The sequence below is a fragment of the Gekko japonicus genome, unplaced genomic scaffold (assembly GCF_001447785.1).
Source record: "Gekko japonicus isolate JY-2015 unplaced genomic scaffold, Gekko_japonicus_V1.1 scaffold1084, whole genome shotgun sequence".
NCBI lineage: Eukaryota > Metazoa > Chordata > Lepidosauria > Squamata > Gekkonidae > Gekko > Gekko japonicus.
In genome coordinates, this window is record NW_015170308.1 from 607362 (window position 1) to 629076 (window position 21715).

At 40.0% G+C, this 21715-nt stretch overlaps 1 protein-coding gene across 1 annotated transcript in view; it reads right to left on the reverse strand.

The window, feature by feature from the left end:
• The window catches only part of UHRF2 (ubiquitin-like with PHD and ring finger domains 2, E3 ubiquitin protein ligase), a 56611-nt gene extending 35598 nt beyond the window's left edge, over positions 1–21013 (reverse strand). The window contains exons 1-2 of the mRNA XM_015417985.1: positions 20885–21013; positions 4881–5099 (exon numbers count right to left, since the gene is read on the reverse strand). Coding sequence (XP_015273471.1) covers positions 4881–5099; positions 20885–20928 — 263 coding nt within the window. The 5' untranslated portion in view covers positions 20929–21013. The remainder of the gene's footprint in view (positions 1–4880; positions 5100–20884) is intronic.
• Positions 21014–21715: the final 702 nt, after the last annotated feature.

Here is a 21715-nt window from a genome sequence, read left to right on the forward strand (position 1 = left end):
AAAGGCCCAGCAATAAGGACTGTAAAATGTCCCTGCTAGAGACCTGACCCATGGACCAGAAGCAATTCCTCCTTTAAAAGAACCTCCCATCCAGATCCAGAGGAAAGGAGTAAAGGGTGGGGAAAAGAAAACTGGAGGAGGGGGGGTAACCCTCTTTCTCTCTCCCCCTCCACACCTTGCCAGTTCTCAATGGATACAGCCCTACCGTGGTTCAGCCGACCGGGTAGACTGCACAGGAGACACGTCCCTCCTCGCCACGATCTGGAACAAGGAGGGGGCTCCATTCCAATGCCGAAAGGGAAGGCGACAGATTCTGCACCACCCTCGGCTGCCTCTCTTGCCTCTGCTCTCCCCAGGTTCTTCACTGAGCGTCTGTCCCCAAAACTGCTGCAAGCCACCGCGGCTGAATGGGGGGGAAGTAGTTTACCGCCACCTTTCCAGCAGGGTCCGAGGCGTTCCTCTCGGCGCTGCAACCGCCTGGGGGCCTCCCAGGACTGCCGGCGCCGGATCCATTGTAATTAGAGGCCTGCAGTCTGTCCCCAAAACCGCTGCACGCCGCCGCGGCTGGATGGGGGGGGGGGGGGCAGTTTACCGCCGCCTTCCCAGCGGGGTCCGAGGCGTTCCTCTCGACGCTGTGACCGCCTGGGGGCCTCCCAGGACTGCCAGCGCCGGATTCATTGTAAATCGAGGCCTGCAGCTCTCGAATATATTTTAGGGCTGGAAAGTAAATACTTTCTACCATTGCCCTTTAGGTCTCCGCTTCTTCTTCTGACCTTCCAGTGTCTTCTGGGATCTTCGTGCTCTTCAGAGCACAGCCAGCACATCCTGCTCAGAAGGCAGGGCCGGTAAGACTGGGGATCAGAGGATAAGCCCCTCCCCTCTGGGATCAAAGTTTGCCGGCCCTGCCTACGGGAGGGGGAGGTGCTTTCCCAGGAGTAAGGAGTCAAGGACTGCCCCACTCCTGGACCACCAGAGAAAATAAACTTGCTGAATATGTAGTAATGGCAAATTAACAACTTGTTTGAGAAACAGGTCAGTTATGAAATTTGAAGAGAGATGGAATACTATGCAAGCAGGAGACAAATTTAGAATGAGATGTGGTTTAAATTACTGTATGCAAATGTATGGTAATGAAGAAGAAGCAGAATCAGTTTTAGATTTTGTATTACAGTTTTAAATTTAACATCCTGAATATAAATATGTGTAAGGAAGTGGACTCTGGGAAGAACAACATTTTAAATTTTCTTAATATGAGATACATAATAGACTTTCCTTCTGTATTTTTCTTAGATTACCTACATGCTAAAAGTAATAGCGATTATGCAGAAGAGGTGAAAACATGTAATACTGGGTGTGTAGTAATGACGAAACTAATAAGTTCCAAAACCTTTTCAATGTAACGAAGGGGCATTGGAGAAAAATATTTTCTGTCTTTCATACTTGGGTATATATAATCATCTATGATATATATATATATATAATTATGTTAGGTAACCTTTTTTTTCTTTCTGTAGTTTCTTTATACTATTTCTGTCTTTTCAAAAAATTAAAACTATAAAAAATAAACAAGGTAGATATTCAGAATAGAATCTTCCAGACCACACTTAATAGAACTGCACTATGTAGAAACAAGCAGGGGACAGCTAAGGACTGGTGGTGGGGTGTCATCTCTCCCTGCTGATTTCCTTTTCCTGGCAGGCTCCATAGGTTCTCCACTTCTGTGCTAATTTTCCATCTATCTTATCCAGTGCATTCCCTTTGGCTGCTGCTTTCCATCAAGCCACTCATTCCCTTTGCAACCCCCACATCTTCTTCGTCTCATGCCCACGCACTTTATCCCCCCCCCCCAACCTCTGGTTCCCTTATCTCCTTTTGGGGCCAGCAACCCAAATGTCACCCAAACACTGGGGGAGGGGAGTTTTCCCTCCACTGTACAGGTTCTTCTGCAGTCTTAGGTAGATCTCTTCATTATCCCTACATAGCCCAATTGTGTGGATTTTTTTGAACTGCATGGGGATGGGGGGTCAAGATAGAAATTACGACAGATCCTAACCCTTTCTGCTGCTATAACTAGAGTCTGCAAAAGCCTGAAGAGATGTGGATCTCATCTTTCACAATGACCAGCAGTCTATAGTGTGTTGATTTTTTTTTTACAAAATATTGATGGTGCAAATTTATTTATGCATGATAGGTCGACAGAAAAATCTTCAGGAAAACAGACATACTTACATACTCCCCTTCTCTGATATAAACAAATGAATATCATTGTTTATCCATATAGCTGACAAATTATAGAGGGATGGATCCAAAAGTAATTTCCATACTGGCCACAGAGAATGCACGGTAGGACTTCACCAACCTGTTACCACAAAGGTACACTTGAGGGAATACACGTGTACAGCCTTTACACATATGTATCCCAGCCCAGGTGTGGGATTCTGTGTATACAATGGTATGTACTTGAAGTGATACATAGGAAAATATGACAAAGAAAAAAAGATTTATATTTGAACTAAATTAATCTGTATTGATCACAATTAAAAAGAATGGTAGAAAGGAAAGCAATGCAATATAGTACACAAAATCAGGGAATGCAGTGGAACAGCCATTCAAACGCATAAAATTAGGCAATGCAGTTAAGCTGTTCCTAGTAGAAACTGCCACATTCAGCTAGATGTGCCCACCCATGACTAGTCCAACCAGACTCCACCTGAACATGCACGTGCTTTGTCACCAACTATGACTGTCACCATCGGTTCCACTTCCTGTTGGCACGACAGAAGTCAGGACTGCTAGCAGCAGCAAGCTGGAAGGTTTTCCATGTTGACTGTACAGAAGGGGAAGGACCATGCAGAAACCAGAGGGTTGCAACACGTTCCTTACTAGGCTCTTTATTTCCTCCACAAGAAAGGAGGAAGATGGAAGGGAATGTGAACAAGAAAACCCAAATAAGGGACACAGAGGAATCAGGCTGAAGATCAGAATGGCAGAGCAGGAGAAAAAGAGAGAAGGAAGAACAACAAGAAGAAAGAGCAGGAAAGGGTTAGCGTTGTCAAGAGTTGTGATGGTAAAAAACAGTCCTGGGGTAAAGCTGAGCCTGACTGAACCTCATAGAGTCACAGTGGCAGAGGAACAGAGTTGGGATGAAACTGAACTTAAAATGCTGGGCTAAAGGTGGGGTCTTATATACTTAAAATTCATGTCATTTTCTGTCAGTGGCAGGAACAGGATTTTGGGAGGTGCCTGAGTTACTCTGAGAGGGATGCTAACTATTCAGATAAGTGTGCACACAAAAGCTTATACCTTGAATAAAACTTTGTTGGTCTTAAAGGTGCCACTGGACTCGAAAAATGGTGCAGTTAGACTTGCCACTTCAGCACTACATCCCTCACTCAGCGAACTGAAGAAATAAACTTAAGCAAGTAAGTTATTTCTGGCTTTGCTGGCAATTGTTCTGATTGACCGTATTAGTCAGAACATGTTGAAATTCATAACACCATTTGTTTAGCAAAGATGAACCTTTCCCAAATAATAAAATACTTTTATACTCCTTATTCACTTTTATACTCCTTATCCCCACACATTTATGAGCCACTTGGACATACAAGGGAATTATTATTTTGGCCATGGTTCAGTATGTAAGTATTATACGCTTCCCCTTTTACCAGCTAACCTAGAAATCATATGCACAAAATATTGTCAGAAATAAGTCCAAGCAAACTGCAAAGGAACTTACTACAAAATAATTGTGCTAGGGTTACCTCCAAAATTCCTATGTTGAAGAAACCCACACAGAACAAATGACGTTTCCCTACTCTTATTGATATAATTGCTGCCCCAGCTGTTATTCTTTAGCTCTCCTTGCAAATTGACATCTGATTCTGACATTCCACTGAGAAATGCAGCTGCATTTGGTAGTTCTTCTACTAAATGTAAATGAGAGCTGAGATGCATTAGTGGTTTTGAAAATAGCTAAATAGGGAAAAATCCAAAAATCATCTGAAATGGACAAGCACAATGCTAAGGGAAAATGAAATTCTCATAGACATACCTAGAATAATGCTGATGTGATGATACACTACTCTGGGAAATACAGTATACAATTATCTTTTATGTTACAGAATAGTAAAAAAACAGATGTATGAAGTTTTATCAGCTTAATTTTTATGTTAGACTGCTATTGAATATATAGGAGCAGAACCTATAATTAAAAACTTAAAGCAATAAAAATTCAGAGAAAGGACTCATTCATTCCCAGCTCTTTACACAAAGCAAAGTGAATGAAAAATAAGCCCATGAGGAAATGTTGGATATCTAGGGTTGGGGGTGTGTGTTTTTGTTTTTAATCTGAACTCTTAGTTTTACTGCTCTAAGAACACAGATTGGGAAAAAAATATTAGATCACCAGAATTCTATTGCATGTATTGTGAAAAAAATATTTATATACCATTTGGGGGGTATATCTTCCCCAATGCAGCTTTTATCCAAGATAAATTCACAGGTTCTCCAGCTTCTTTCTGATCTTCATCTGGCTTCTGTGGAAATCCAGAGAATATCCCCCCATCCCAGTGCTTGAGGAAAGGCAAGGAGAACCAGGGTCTGATACTCTTTTGCTCTTTTCCAAGATCCTCAATGGATTCCAGATGAAAACCCAGTTTCCTCCTACGCACAGAGATTCACTCCAGCTACCAGTGGTAAACCAATCAGTATAAACTACGGTACATCTATTTTTTAAAACAACTTTCTTCTCGAAACAAAGGACCCAGAGCTAAGTGGAAATGAGAAATCCCACTGTTTTTTAAATTGCAGAGTCACTGCATTTAAAACTGAAATCATCTTTTTGGTAAACAGATTTCTAAAATGTATCAATAAAATCTTACCCCAACATAATTTTGCCATAAATTTCTTTGTTAGTCCTTGAAATTTCCCTTAAAGAGGTAATTTCTGCATCAAACCAGAATCCTCTTTCTTCAGGACTCTCTACGTTGTAGTTAACCATTACCATATCACCCACACGTAATTCGTTCCATTTCAAAATAGTTCTTGCTCGCGGGCGTAGATTACGAACAGTCATATCTACAATGCCGCTCTCTGGGTATCTGGAAAAAAACACGCAAAGCAAAGGTTATAAGAGCATCCACATCACAAAACAGACTTCTGCAAAAGCAACATTTGCATTTTGACTGATAATAATTAATGTTGAAAATTACAACAGGCATTTTTAATGGAAACCTGGTTATATCCAGCCATTATCAAATCCTGAAGCTCTATGTATTTATTTTCAAGCATGGCATAAGACATGATGCAACTACAATTATAATCCTAAAAATATTTTCTTACAAGTAAGTACAGTTACAGCTCAATAGGACTACAATTTAAGCCTGTTGACTCAATTGAATTCCCTACAAGTTTTGAAACTCATGTGATTTCAAAGGGCATTTTGCACCGTGGAATGGTACAGAGGTTTGAGGAAAATGTGGGTACATCTACAAGGAGCTCTCTGCACTGTGGCCATACATTCACAGATAAAGCATGGAATTCAGATACAGGAATGTCTTATACTGCGTTAGACCACTATGTAACTCAGACCACGGGACACCTCTAACACAGAAAGATAATTTCATTAACTATCCTTTTTTTCTTATTTCAGACTATCAGCTTCAAAATATTATTTGATTTTGGTTTGAAAGACTAGGATCACTCAAGTTCTAGATATGTTTTCTTGGAAATAAGTCTCAACAATTTTAATCTCTTCAAAATAAATGTGTTCAGTGTTATAAATCAAAGAATTTCAATTCATGTCCACATTTGAATCTTAATGACACTGAAATTCATGGGAGTAATGCTCATGGGAGGACTCAAGAGCCAATAAAGATTACGATTATGAAATCAAGCAGTTGTGGTATCAAAAAAGGTAGATTAGGACACCCAAGATCCTGCAAATTAGATGAATGGGCAGACTGTGTAGGACACCCAAGATCCTGCAAATTAGATGCAGACTGTAGTTTGTTTCTTGCCTAAAATCAGGATACTAAAACACAGTAGAATTCTGTCCTAGCTATGAAACAAACTATCCGCTCTGCATGTCATCACAAATTCTGGTTAGTGCTAGGAACTCTTCAGTCCTGGTTTGGCATACAATGAGAGGAAGGAGTACATAAACCTGAGGACTTCCTGGATCATTCTCATCACAGTCAACCCTGGTTTACTCATGACATCTGAAAGTAAGCCACAGAAAGAGGCTCACTGTTCCATAAAAAGCTTTTGAGTTTGCTTTTTTATGTCTGGATGCACCTCAGGGAAGAGCATACAGCTCAGAACAAACTGAAAACCTAAGAGTGTTGATAACCTCTGAGGGCAAAGTGTAAGATCAAAAGGTGAGATCCAGTCAAAGTATCACATTCACAGCTAGAGTCCTTAGTTCTGAAGATTACTAGTCTACAGTGTGCACTGTAAAAAACTGTCAGAGCCATGTATCATACAAGAGTATAGATTCTAAGAGATTTTGAATTTAAGTACAGTATCATAAATGTTTTGAAGAAGACAGCCTAGAATTGTAAGTATTTACATTGTTTATTCTTGGACTTTAAAATTAATCAACAGGAAGGAGAGGGGGAAATAAGGTTACTTCAACAAAGCAGTATTTCACTTTCTTTGTACTACCATAACACTGCAAAATACAAAATACTTAATAAAACTAAACATTTGATTTTTAAAACTGAAGTATGGCCACAAAGTACAGCAGACCATATCAGTAACTCAATAAGCTGGACTGCTTTAGAGACCATGAATTGTCTGATGCAGAGGAAGATGCAAGCCAGACTCAGAAAATAATTTTCACCTATGTTGGATTGGGGAGCAATAACATGACTTTACTCACCACCTACCTAGGACACCTGCTCTCCCTCTAAGGCCACAGATCATCCATATGTGTGTAAAATATTTTAACAAAATGTATACATGTGAAACGGAGCTGCGATGGCTCAAGTGGTTAAGACGCTGAACTGCAGGCTGTGGAAGGTCAGTAGTTCAGCAGTTCGAGACCCAAGTTGCCGCATGACGGAGTGAGCTCCCATCTCTAGTTCCAGCTCCTGCCAATCTAGCAGTTAGAAAGCAAGAAATTGCAAGTAGATAAATAGGGACCACTTCGGTGGGAAGGTAACAGCGTTCCGTGCGCCTTGGTGTTTAGTCATGCCGGCCACATGACCACGGAAACGTCTTCGGACAGCGCTGGCTCTTCGGCTTTGAAACGGAGATGAGCACCGCAACCCTAGAGTCGGACTCGACTGGCTTTCGAGCAAGGGAACCTTTACCTTTACCTATACATGTGAAATCCAATATATGTAAGTACCAGGCTGCACAGTCAGAGCCAAGATGTTATTTGGAATGTTGATTACAGTATTTTATGTACATCTGCCTTATTCAAATATTCCACTCACATCCTGGAGATTTCTTTTATACTATTTTCATTTATAGTTCGCCTTTCTCATTAGGGCTCAAGGTGGATGACAGCTGAGATGGTTATGCTAGACAAGTAGGAAGGCACAGAGTGGTCTTGCTTCCCCATTATGTTTTGTGGAAGAATATCACCTAAACTGAACCACAAGCAACTCGCAGATTTGAAGAAATTAAGGGGAAATAGCAGTTCAGTCGCTCCATAGCACATAAACAGATGCCAGTTAGGATTTAAAAAGGTCAATCGTTAATCAACTTCTTGCTTCTTTATTACACTTCAATCAAACAAAAAAGCCCCCTGGGAGAGGCTGACCTAAGGGAACAAATGAAGAGCTTCTTCATAAATACTATTTTTTAATACAAGGATAAAAGGAAAAACACGTAAAAACATGTACAAATTAATACCCAGCTGAATGAAAATTATGTCACTGTGCTGGGAGTATGCATACATGTCAAGAGTATTGGGGCTACAAAAAGGGCATTTGAACTACTTCTACTACACATTGCACTTAAGCTACACATTCTGCACATTGCTTTAGGACTGGATCTAAAGGATCTTAGAACATGCAGAGGGTATTTATAGTTGTGGGGGGTTATCATCCATTTCACCCTCCAAATACAGCCTCCTCTACGCTGAATTCAATGCCATTCTAGAGTTGCTTTTTAGGACGGCATGAGAATGGTAACAGGAAGTGGAAAGCACCATTCCCCAAGTGGAACTCCGGCTGCATCTGTAAGGATCTAGCCCTTAAGAAGTATGGCTGAAAGGTGAGTGTTTTGAATACTACTAGAGCATCTTTCTTCACAAATGTGAGCTCAAAGAAGTTTGTAAGGTACACAGAAGATAGGCAGACAATAAAAACAGCACATGTAAAAGAACTTCAGAAGTCAAAATACACCATTTAAACTTAGGCATGAAAGCCAGCAAAAACATGATAACTACTCTTTCAGAAAAATTAACAGAAAGCTCCCTGGAATAAAATGGGCCTTATAGGTTTTCCTCAAGACCAGTGAGGAAGAAGTGATCCTCACTCCCACTGGTAAACCATAGCACTGGCGCAATCAAAGACACTCCAGAACACCAACCATCATCCAGATCTCTGAGGAGAGACTCCACAGCTAGCACACAGTTTCCTATACAGAATGGTGGTCCATCAGGGACTAATAAAATTGATGGTTGGTGCAGCAGGTAAGTTTGTGGAAGTTTGTGGAAGGTAAGTTTGTGGAAGACATTACAGTAGAATAAAGGGGAGGAGGCTTTTTAAAAAAAGGTTTTTATGTAGACTAAGTACTTTTAGGAATTCAAAAGAGGACCTTCTGAGTGAAAATAACATGCCTGAAGACTGGAGCATCATTTAACTAAGATGGTATAACACAATGCAGAAGAAGCTGAAGGAACATAGGGAGAAAAGATACTAGGGCCCCGAAGTCAAAATACACCATTTAAACTTAGGTATGAAAGCCAGCAAAAACATAACTACTCTTTCAGAAAAATTAACAGAAAGCTCCCTGGAATAAAATGGCCTTACAGGTTTTCCTCAAGACCAGTGAGGAAGAAGTGATCCTCACTCCTACTGGTAAACCATAGCACTGGCACAATCAAAGACACTTCAGAACAACCAACCAGCATCCAGACCTCTGAGGAGAGACTCTGCAGCTGGCACACAGTTTCCTATACAGAATGGTGGTCCATCAGGGACGAATAAAACTGACGGTTGGTGCAGCAGGTAAGTTTGTGGAAGACATTACAGTAGAATAACCGGGGGGGGGGGGGGGCTTTTTTAAAAAAAGTGTTTATGTAGACTAAATACTTTTAGGAATTCAAAAGAGGACCTTCTGAGTGAAAATAACATGCTTGAAAACTCAACGGTGGGAGACTGGAGCATCATCTAATTAAGATGGTATATCACAATGCATAAGAAGCTAAAGGAACATAGGGAGAAAAGATACTAGGTTTATTTATTCACTTCATTTAGATCTTTCTTCCTAAAGCAGCTTATGTTATTCTCCTCTCCTCCATTTTATCCTCACAATAACCGTGTGAGATAGGTTAGGCTGAGAGAAACTGAAGTTGAATTATTATCTGGTCCAGTTCTGCATGGCCTGTAAAACAGAAATGTTTCACCAGGCATACAGATGAGGCAGCAAAGTTGCCATCTAAATTGGCCTCCCCCCCCCCAGTCCCCTCCCCACCATCTATTCTGTCCCTGTACTCATCTACACTGACACACAGGCTGCACAACCTCACTTTGGATAATTTCTGTTATTAGTGCCTAAGTCGCCATCTGTTTTTAATTTTGATTTTGTTACTATGTTAATGGCATTTTTAACAAATAATTTATGATATTGTTTTTAACTTGTTGTTACCTGCCCTGAGCCTTGCTGTGCAGGGGAGGGCGAGCTAAAAGTCTAAATAAAATGATCAAAATAACAAAATAAAAATTATCTGGAACAAAGAATGGTTGGTGAGGGTTAGGGGCTCACAGGGAATTTACCAGAGCTGATATAGCTGGAACATGGTGGTGCTAGAGATATGTGGGCATGCAGGATTAATGGCAGTCTGGGAGAAAATAAAATGGTTGGTATATAGGAGAACTGAAGTGATGGCTAGATTAAACAGTTGCTCTGGAGACAGCCAAGACTCTCTATAATCCAGTTCACAGATCTGTTGCTGCTACTACCCTTTTCCACCTTCTTCTTGGGTATTGTTCTGTACTTCACCTAAGCCTTGGAAATCCAGGGAGAATACGCTGTTTAAAACTGACTTCAACACTACTGAACACAAGATTTATAAGGAATCTGAAATTGTGTATTTGAAGTCTAGTAGCAATAGTGTAAAATAAATCACATAAGAGGGCAGACATTTACTATTAAACTAAGTTGTATGAAAACATGTAGAGATTTTCGTACAACCTGAAATGGTTAGTCAGAGACTGGTGGGCAGAGACAAAGGACGCCCAGAGTTAAATAGCAACAGGGACTGGAAGCAATGAGGAGAGCCAGTGAATTGCACAGAGCGCAGCCACCCTAATTTCTGCCATATCCTCCTTATTGTTCCTTTTAGAAACAAATCTCATATATATTTCCCATCTATTGTTCAATCCTCTACAACCATAACGACTGGGGAAATGTTTTTGCTTTTTTAAAGAACGTGAGTTTCTGAAGATTTAGATACCATTAGACTGTTAATTACAAACCCATATTGCATTACAAGTTTGCAGTTATGATTTTCACTATATCTACATATATTATGCAGTGTTTCTGCCTTCCTCCTGTGATTGTTTAATACTCCTCTTCCAAATACATGACTTAAACCTTGAACCATAGCAGTACATTGCAGCACTCAAAATGCAGCACTGCAGTAAATGAAACAATGCAAAGATAAGAAACAAAGGATATTCTCATTCTATCTACACCAAAGACAAACCGTTTTTACCAAAACCTGAAAGCCAAAAATAAGTACACACATTATCTTCTAAACTTGTATATAGCCCTCTAGTTTAAGCATTATAATCCTAGCAGAACATTAAAGTACAATTAAATGGATATGTATATCTGACTATGTATGGATGTAATCCAAGTCACATTGAAAACTATGACAAATGTCTCACTGACTTTAATAGTTTGTGATTATAGCTGATTATATTACATTTGAAATAGCAACTGTTTCTAGACAAATGTGTTACAAGAGACCAAGATTATTTTACTAGAAAAGCATACCTAGTGAAAGAACGGTCTTAATATATGTATTTATAACTAAAACAGCAAAACTTGAAAAACAAATCAATAAACTACACAATAGAGGCTCCATTCGGTAAAAGCTTAACCCTACTGAACCTGCTTCTAATTTTAAATATTAATGCTAACATAGCAGAACTCTCACGTGATCTCCTATCTCTATGGAAACCTTTCTTAGCAATTGGTTGCCCATGAAGAAAGACTCCAGTTTTCCTTGACCACAGGCTCTATTTGAACATTCCTAGAATGTAAAGCGAACAAAAAATGTTAACCCTACATGAACATACAACAAATCTATCCTGAAATTAAGCATTTTTAGAAAATACTTCCATCTATTCCCTATCCCCATCTAATTAGAATCGAAAAATGATAACACCATTTTGATCCATTTACTAGATCTAAAACAGAAACTGGTAGTATATGATACTGTTCCAGAGTTGATTTCTCTCTTTTTAAATCATTTAATAGGCAACCTGAATCAAGCATACACAATCTAACAACAATAATTGCAACATGAAATAGGCTAGCATACCCAGAATGAACTTCTGGATATAGTCGTGCGTATGCAAGAGGGGAAAAATCCTACATCCAGCACATATATCTGTGCAAATACCATCTTTTGTGCTAACAAAAGTAACAGGGAAAGTTGCCTGCCAAGGAGTAGAAAAGAGCACTTTCACACACATTGAATAAGGCACTTTTGATCCACTTTGCAATTGGTTGTTACTGTGTGAAATGGCAAAATCCACTTGCAAACAATAGCAAGTACACTGAAACCGGACTGAAGGTGCATTATACATCATGTGTGAAAGTGTTATATTCACAGCACTCCCCACAGCTATCCGCAAAATCAAAACTAAAAGGGCAAAAGATTAAGCAGAGCAGATTATTTGCACACTACCCTATTCGTGGATGCCTTGATATACACGAAAACATTTTCTTTTGCTGAGGGCAATGTCTCCCAAATGCAAATACAATAAAATGTCAATATGCTGCCAGAACATACAGATTACTTTATAACATATTAGAGTCATAATCAATTATGTATGTTACTATCAGTCACTGCTTATTCGAAGAAAAGTGCTGATTAAAAGTAAATATTTACTCAATTGAAATAACAACACAAAAGGAAATTTTTAGATTTCTGAACTTGTTTCATTTATGTCACAAATCATGAAAGCAACATATAAATCCTGGTTGAACAAATGGAAAATCTCTTATTCCATACTGTTGACATGCTTTACCAACTCATTCATCCTTACACTGTTGATCTACAAGAAACAACTTGTTCCCTATTTCCCTAAAAAAATATCCCTTTTCATTCTTTATAACAATAAAATTTTTAAAATGCTAGTCAGTTTGAAAAACTGGTTGGCAACAGTTTTGTCAAACCCTCTGTATATCTAAACTTCCACAAAATACACAAGGAAAACAATTTAGCAAGGCCATTCTTTAAGATAATCCATCAACACAGTTGTTATACACAGTTCTTCCTCCCTGCTATGCACAAGACCACTCCTCCTTCAACTTTACAGAACTTGTTCTATATGTATATATTGGTACAGTGCTGCAATTAGCACAGTAGAGTCCTTCTACTGAGGTAAAGAGGGCATTTGAGGAGCGGTGATTCCCACCATTCAGTCAAGAAGGCTTCTGTCAAGGGAGGGCTTCTAATGTCCTGGCCCCACTGGTGGACCTCCTGATGGCACTGGTATTTCTGGCCACTGTGTGACACAGAGTGTTGGACTGGATGGGCCTTTGGCCTGATCCAACATTGGCATCTCTTATGTTATGTTAAGGCAGACTCAGGTGGGAGTCATTCAGCTCCTCAATTTATAATATTTCAAGACACAGAAGTCATTTCAAATGTTAGTTGATAACAGAAAACAAAATATGTAGAACGTCAAAAGGGTTTAAAAAACATTTGACATTGAAATCTTAAGTGCAAATATATAAACACACACAAAAAGAATAGGGTCAACAGTCAGGAAAAAGATCAACTCCTTCTGACTTTAAGTCAGAGTAGGGTAAGATGACCTCCCTACCTCAGAGTAGAATGCGCTATCACAGTTGAGTCCAGTGTTCCTTTCTCACTCTGATAGGGAGGGCATCATAGGATGACATGTCCAAGACCAGTTTACCCTGGGCAGGAAGGGAAAGGCTGACCAATGAATCTGCTTGTCACTGAAGGATGGAGCCTAATGAGGTCTTTGAAGAACTGCTTCACAAAAGATTAGCTCAACAGCGAGTATCTCTGGATGAAAGAGTGGGAAGATGAAATGGCAGCAAGAGAGACCTTAAGAGATGAATGTGCCAAGCCTAAAGAATGTTATCTAGGATTAGGGGTGATATGGATCCCATTTTGGTGCTGAAGCACTTTCACTAGAATCAACTACCGTGTTTCCCCGAAAATAAGACACTGTCTTATATTTATTTTTTCTCAAGAAGACACACTACGGCTTATAACACAAATGCATAGAAATCCTGCTAGGGCCCATTTTGGTGCTGAAGCACTTTCACTAACAGAATCAACTAGCAAATTGTTTTCTAGCATTCAGAAGTATCTTCCTCAGGGCATCAAAAGGCAATGGTCCAGAAGTATCATCCAGGCCATTAAGTCTGGTCTATCAGAATCAGGGTGAAGGATTTTGATGTGTTGTGGTACAGGACATCTGTAACTGTGGGTAGAAAAGTCTGCATTTAACAGATGTGGTAAACCAAGGTTACTTTAGCCAGCAAGAAATTATCAGGATGTAATCTGTAGATTCCCTATCTTCCCTAAAACTTTGAGGATGAGAGGAATAGGAGGGGGCATGCAGAACTGGCATCCTGTTTTTACTAGGTAAGAATGTAACTTCTAGTTGACATGCAGATCAAAGTAAGACAGAAAGTAAAAAAGAGTTTAGACATTGTGGACAAAGGAGAAATGAGACAGAGCCAATTGTTTATGCACGAAAAAATGGTTATCCCTCATCAAATATGTCCTGCAAACAACTACCAGGTATTTGGTGAAAACCCTTAGGAAAGCAAGTAGGTCAAAGGACATTGCCCTGTACTGGTAGTGGGCATCTCCCAAAGATAAATGGATGAAGTTATAAATAATGCCATGGCTGACTTGTTACCTCCATGTGCAGCAGCAGAAGTGAAAAAGGCCAACTTCATGCTGTGGATTATTAGGAAAGGGTCAGAAAATAAAACAGCCAATATTGTAATGCCCCTCTATAACTCTATACTGCAGGTCACTATATCTTTAAAAAGATATTGCAGAGCTGGAAAAAGCATAGATGTGGGCAACCAGTTAACAGTTTTGAACTGGTTGGAACACCTTTCTTATGAGAAAAGGCTCAAGAATCTGGGCCTTTTCAGTTTAGAAAAAAAATAGCTAAAAGGGGACATGACAGAAGTTTATAAAGCACTTTATTTTAAACCTGTTAAAAGCTGTTGTTCCCCCTACAGGACACTATCATCACACTGTATCTTGTAATTGAACCAGAAACTACACCATGTTTATATTCCCTCCCTTCCTCCAGATTATATCAGTGAAGTACCTTTCAGATGTTTGTAAATCCTCCTGGTCCCACATTATAGCCACCAATAAAACTTTTTAAACATTTTGGATTCAGAAAAAAGACTATAGTTGAATTTAAAGAGAGTGACTGCTACAACGCAACTGTACCTACTTTGTACAATATTCCAGGAGTGTTTTTGAAATCTGTGGGTATGTCAGATCTGGGTTTAAATTCTTGCCCAGGCATGATGCTCACTCTGCCTTGCAATGAGATGTATGACTTCGTTTACTGCCAAATAATTACATATTTTAAAAAAGAACTACTGTTCTGAAACAGTGCAACTGCACTACTGTTTTAACATTACAAATAGGTGTCTCTTGGCTAGAAGACTGGTGGTACATTTCAGTCAAATATTGCAGTGTTCATAGAAGGGATAGCGAGAAAACAAGAGAAAGTAGTCTGCTTGGAGAAGTGGGTAGAAGGTGCTTAGTAGTAAATGTGGGAGTGCCACTGCTCAGTCTCCCATGCAACAGGGTAGCATAATCTAATTCTACCAATTTGTCCCCTTTGCAACATTATAGACAAATATTACCTTACGAACACCTTTGTCATCAATTTTGGTATATGGAAGCTCTCCTGGACATCCTGCTAACAAACTCCTTCCTGCAGGCCTACATTTCTGCACTTGGAAAGCTCTCCTAATCTCACTGACTGGTTAATATATTTCTTATTATTTCAGTGCTCAGTGCTTAGTTTGTACATAGGAAAGCTCCCCAACCCATACTGCCTGGTTAATGGTTTCATTCCACTGTGGTCTACATTACTGCATGAGGAAATCCCCCACCCCATTTACTTATTTATTTATTTAATTCGATTTGTATCCCGCCCTCCCTGCCAAGCCAGGCTCAGGGCGGTTCACATTAACTGGCTAATGACTTGTAAAAATGAAAAAAAAAATGTTTACAGTAATTAGAAACATTATCAGCACTCCTCAAGGCATGTTTTCATCACCCAATATCTTCCCTTTTCTGGAAAACAAGCCTTCAGTATGATCGCAACTCTTCTTTTATTGCTCCAGGGTTTTTTTTGGAAAAGCACAATTGCTCTCAGAGAAAATAGGAAGTGCTTGTGTATGACTTGCTATTATATAAAACTCTTTTCAATTGTGGGCTTGCTTCTGCAGTGTGTGTCCCCCCCCCTCAACTTAATGATGAATTTCTTGCTATCTTTGGCATGAAATTTTTATTAGGAAAGCTTCCCCTCACCTACTGATTGGTTAATGGATTCCTTCCACTTTAGAGTCTACATTTTTGTGCTGGAAAAATTACTCCCACTCTCACTGACATTGTTGACATTTCCAAAATGTTAATCAGCACCTGAACCATGTAGAATAAAGGGAAGTTAGGGAAGAAAACATCCTGCCCATGTTGTAGTTTTGATCAAATCCACACCTTTCCAACCAGTGAATCAAACAGGGAACAGAATCCATGCAAACAAAACCGTAAAGCCAGTGGCAGAACAGCCAACTTCAGGCAAGTCAATATAGAAGGATAGGGAAGTAACAGAGGTAGCAGAAGGATTCCCGATTAGCATTATTCTTACTCAATGCCATGCAAATTCACACAGGAATTCTGCTAACAGCAGTACTGAGCTATTCCTAAACAGTGCTGCAGAAGCACCCGTAAGTTTAAAAAAATGGGCAGAGAACACGCTGCTCACTTAAGTGACAACACAGCACCGGGGGGGGGGGGGGGGGTTTCAATGCAATCCAAATCAGGTCTGAAAGAGAAATCACAGCTGACACTGCAGAGAAAACAGATTGCCCAGATATCACACCACACCATGGTGTGGACGTAGCCACCAATTCATGGAGAATAGATCCATCAGTGGCTGTAGTGACCAAAAGGAACCTCAGTTTATGGAGGCTTCTAAATACCAGTGTTTGGAGGTAAGGTCATCAGAAGGCCTTGGCCTCTATGCCCAGTTTGTTGGATCTATGGCCACTATGTGAAACATGATGCTAGAGTAGATGGCCCACTGGTCTGATCCAGCAGGGTTTTATGTTTTTATGATCTGAAATGTGGAAACTGGCATCACTGAAGTCTACACAAGAAAACCAAACTTCCAGTGTTAGAAGGGGAAACATAAATGCTAAAGTCACCACCTGGACCTTCTTGGGTCTGATGTTCCTGCTGATAGACAAGACAGTGGAAGAGTAGAACTTCCTGGCCATGCCTTCTAGTTTTCTACCTTATTAGTAGGTGCAGAGTGGGGTACATGGCTCCGTTCACCCTAGGCGACTTCCACTGCAATAGAGCTGTGGAGAGGGTGTGCAAATGGAAAGTCACAGCTCTCCTGCTCTATCTGGTACAGACTTTCTACCCTTTTGTAGGTCTGTGATGCAGAAGCTAGATTTTCCCCATGACTCTTTCACCAACTTCAAAAGTTTTGGAAACATCAGTGATGCTACTGGTATCTAGGAATAAGTATCAACAAACACAAAGACTGGATCTTGGATACGTGGAGACTGCTGCTTTATTTGTAGCCCCAAGCAGGTAACCCATATGAATCAATTGCAACGTTTAAATCTTTGAGTGTTCTATTGGGGAAAGGTCATAAGCAACCAACTCAGCTGGATGTGAATGTTGATCTGTTCTCAGAACTACCCCGAACTCTCTGTTAACAGACTGAAAGTTATATATTATTCTCAATTATTGATCATTAAACTTGTGATCTGTCAGGGCTCCTTAAATAATAGCGCTGTATTAACATCTTGTGTTAATATAGTTAAGCTAAAAAATTTAGGACCAGACCACTGTTCAGGTATTTAGATCAACAAGAACAGACCTCTACACACTCAGATGCCAACACTGGACAGCTCCTCACCTACTGCAAGAACTAGGCTCTGTTATATGGTTGTGGCTTTACGCTATTAGAAAAGAGTTACATACTCATATTAAATATTATGTCCTCCTAAATACCATAGAACTGCTTGCATGTCATTTGTTAACAGATTTACTTTTTAAATAAAGTACAACTGAACTATATTACAGCACAATTGCTCTAAAGGAATTGGGTTCTTCTGACTGGGGCACAGTTTTATCCAGATACCATAAATCAGAAAAAAAAGAAACTAGTAACCCAAAGTTCCAAGGCCAAATGTGGCCTTCAAAGAACGGTATGCTACCCCAAAAGTCCAAGGGCCATATGATGCAAAAAGGATAATAAGAGAAACCATACTACAAACCATACTACATCAACCCAGGAAGCCCAGAGGCAGAACCACCAGAAGCGCATAACAGAAGCTCCATCTTTGATACAAGCAGGACCCCTAAACTGACTCCTGCAGGAAAAAAGGGAATAAAATGCCAACCCAATGTGAGACAAACAGGTACCCCATGGGTGCGTTCAGACGGGCCGTTTAGTCCGCTTCAGTAACGGATTTTATATCCACGTTCACACACCCAACATTTGCGCACCGTCTCCAGCTGTCACTTTCTGGCTCAAACCCCCTTTAAAACGGAATATTTTGTTACCAGGTTCCCAAGTGGTGTTTTCCTGATTCTCTGGTTATAGCCGCACTTTTCTGACGTCTGATCACTTCTGCTCAAAAGCCCGAGGCTTCTGCTCTTTACCCGCCATTTTATTTTAGTGTCGGTGGTATGCGCACAGGCGGAGCTCTGCTCCCGCGTTATTAATGTTTAAACGGTGCCTAGTTTTGTTGGTTAGACAAGTTTGGGATCTCACAGAGGCCAGTTTTGGGGTAAAAGTTTAAAGGGAAGTGTTCCTTTAAAGTATAAATGGAAGTATTACAGCAGTTGGGTTGAAGTGGAAATCGCTGTTCTGCGCATGCGCGAAAATTTTAATTCTACAAATGGCCGCCTGTGCGCATGCCCAAACTGAGAGGAGGAAAAAACACACCAACGCACGCTCTCGTGTATGGATGGCAGGAAGCGATGTGGCTGCACAGCGATCTGGAACAAGGAGGTGAGTGTGATCGCAATTCTCCAGGTTAAAAAAGGCATTGAGACCAGAGCAATTTAAACCGCTCCCAGCACGCCGTCTGACCAAACCCCATGAGAAAGTACACAGTTCAGTCTAAGGGATTCTCTTGTGGCTCCAAAAGATCACTCTCAAATTCCAACATCATAAGAATGGTCAATACTTGGGAGACTTTTGAAAACATTATTGAATACTTAAACAGATTTCCAAATACCAGTCCATAAAACAGGACAATCTATCCACCTTCTTGAGTTAATCACAAAGTCAGGCTCATCTTCTGTCAAAATTAATATATCATCCAGTACAGCCCCTGGTGAGGCAACATCTGAACCCTAGAACTATCACAAGTATTTTACATTAGGATCATCCTGCAGACCTGCCTTCACCACCAGAGCTATACTCACTGCTCAGGCAGAGTATGCTCTAGATCTCTTGCCTCCCCCCCTCCACTTGTATTCTCTTTCTCCAACCTGGCCCTTCCCTCCCTTACCTGAGCTTCTGGCAATGCATCCTTGGTCCACAGGCCAACCCCACTCTCTTCTACCTCTCTCCCCACCTTGTCTCAAACTTCAAAAATCCCGAGTTTCCCCTCAGCAAACCCCATTTCCCCCTCCACCTTCTTCTTCTCTGATCGTGATTCTCTCTCTCCTCTGCTTCCCTCTTGCAATTAATCTCCCCTACTGGTTCAGCCCCCTTTTGGAGTGCACCCCCAACCCCCCCCCCAGGTGGGTTACTCTCTGGACGCACAGGTAAGACACATTTGAGTGCCACAATTCTTTTCAGAACTAGAGATTACAGTAATTTACATGGGTGGGTTTCATCATATCTTACTGCCACAGAAACTACCTCTTCTGTTTTGACTTTTCCACATTTTCTTTCCATGGGGAATAAAAGGTTTATTCACTTAAACAAAGGTGCCTCTATACTTCCCTGTGAGAATACAGCTTCCATTCATGTATACATAGCCTTAAGATTCTGAAAACTGGGTCTGGGTATCACATATGTACATGCCTAAAGGAGATGTTTCCTGCTTTACAATTTGATCCCCTTGCTCATATTTGCACCACCTTGTGACAAAAGATGTGTGCACAAAGACTAAGGATGTGCAATCTACTAAATTCAAGCTGAAAAAATACCTGGAAAATACCTTTCTGGTATTTTGGGGGGTACTGATTCAGCTGGACAGTGATTTCGGATATTGTTCATCTATCTGAAATGACCAAACCCCCAAAATCCCAAAAATATTTGGGGTTTTGGGGACTGCTGGATAGACAAACAAAGGGCATTTAAAGGGACCACATCTCTTTAAATGCCTTTTTCCCTCCATTGGGAATCAATGAAGGATGGGGGCACCGTCTTTGGGGGACCCATAGAATTGGACCCTCTGGTAAAACCTTTTTGAAACTTAGGATGTTTTTTGAGGAGAGGCACCAGCAGCTATGCTGCAAATTTGGTGCTTCTACCTCAATAAACAGCCCCCCCAGAGCCCCAGATATCCCCTGATTGATTCTCCATTATACCCTATGTGGACCATTGACTAGAATGATCCCCATAGGTATAATGGAGCCAGAAAAAATTGGGTTTCCTAAATACTTCCCGAATCCAAATACCACACCAGTATTGGGATTCCAGAATATTGGGACATACTGATATTTTTTAGGGGTCAATATATCCAAACAATGACAACGTATAAAGCAATGACTATGGCAACGGGATTTGATAACTGTCCATTGTTCTCCATCCCTTCCTAAGTGTGGCTAACCTATGAAAGTCAGTGGATTTCTGTACAAATGTAGAATATTAAAGTGATATTGATACTAAATACACACAAGCTTTCCAAGAATATTCTCTCTAATGAAAGATAACTAAATAACATACTGACAAAAACGGACTTCCTGATTATCTCTTCACTGTCTTTCAAGCCCATTTAGTCTTGCTATTTTCAGATCATTAGTTTAAGAACAAGTAGACATTTCATCTGAACTCCCCCAAAAAAACCATCTTTCCCAAGAGATTCATTATATCCAACAAAATGTTTTATGTCTTTTATAATTCTGCTTCCTTGTAACTTTAAAATTTGACTTTGTTTTCTTAAGGACACCAATTTCTTGGAAAATTCTTAGTTTATACAAACCATATAAACTCACATGTGTCCTCATAATAATATCAGCAGCACTTACTCATCATACTTGATATGATAAATAATATCTTCATCATTGTCCATATAATCTGAATAAGATGTGGAAGGTATATTGTCCAAATTATTTGTATTTTCTCTAGAGTGATCTTGACTTAAGTTTCCATTAGTCCTTTTGTAATTACTGCCACTCTTTCATGTGTCCTCATAATAATATCAGCAGCACTTACTCATCATACTTGATATGATAAATAATATCTTCATCATTGTCCATATAATCTGAATAAGATGTGGAAGGTATATTGTCCAAATTATTTGTATTTTCTCTAGAGTGATCTTGACTTAAGTTTCCATTAGTCCTTTTGTAATTACTGCCACTCTAGGGCATTTCAAGCCAGTTATGTTCTCATTTATAATACAATGCATTACTTACAGTAAGAGCTTTCTACCTACACATACTAATAGAACGCTGCACTTTTACAATGCAATCCTACAAGTCAACAGGTTTAGAAGGGAATAATTCTGTTTAGGATTGCATTATTAGAATACAATTCTAATTTGACAATAAAATTTATTAGTAAATTCCTGGAATAAAAAGGAGCCACGCATTTAATAAAACAGAGTTTCTCCCATTGTTTTACTCTTCCCATATCCATGACATGGTTCACATAAAGAAATTGTCTAAGTACATTTGAAGGCTCCAGATTTTAGCCTTCAGGTTTCTAGGATTTCTCTGGTTTTCTCTATAATTACATTTTCTCTGCAGATGTTTTCTTCTCCACATGACACTGCTAGCCCTATCTGGGGGGAAAACTATTATCTTCCCCATTCCTTCCACATATACTCCACCTTTCAAGAAAAGCACTTAGAATTG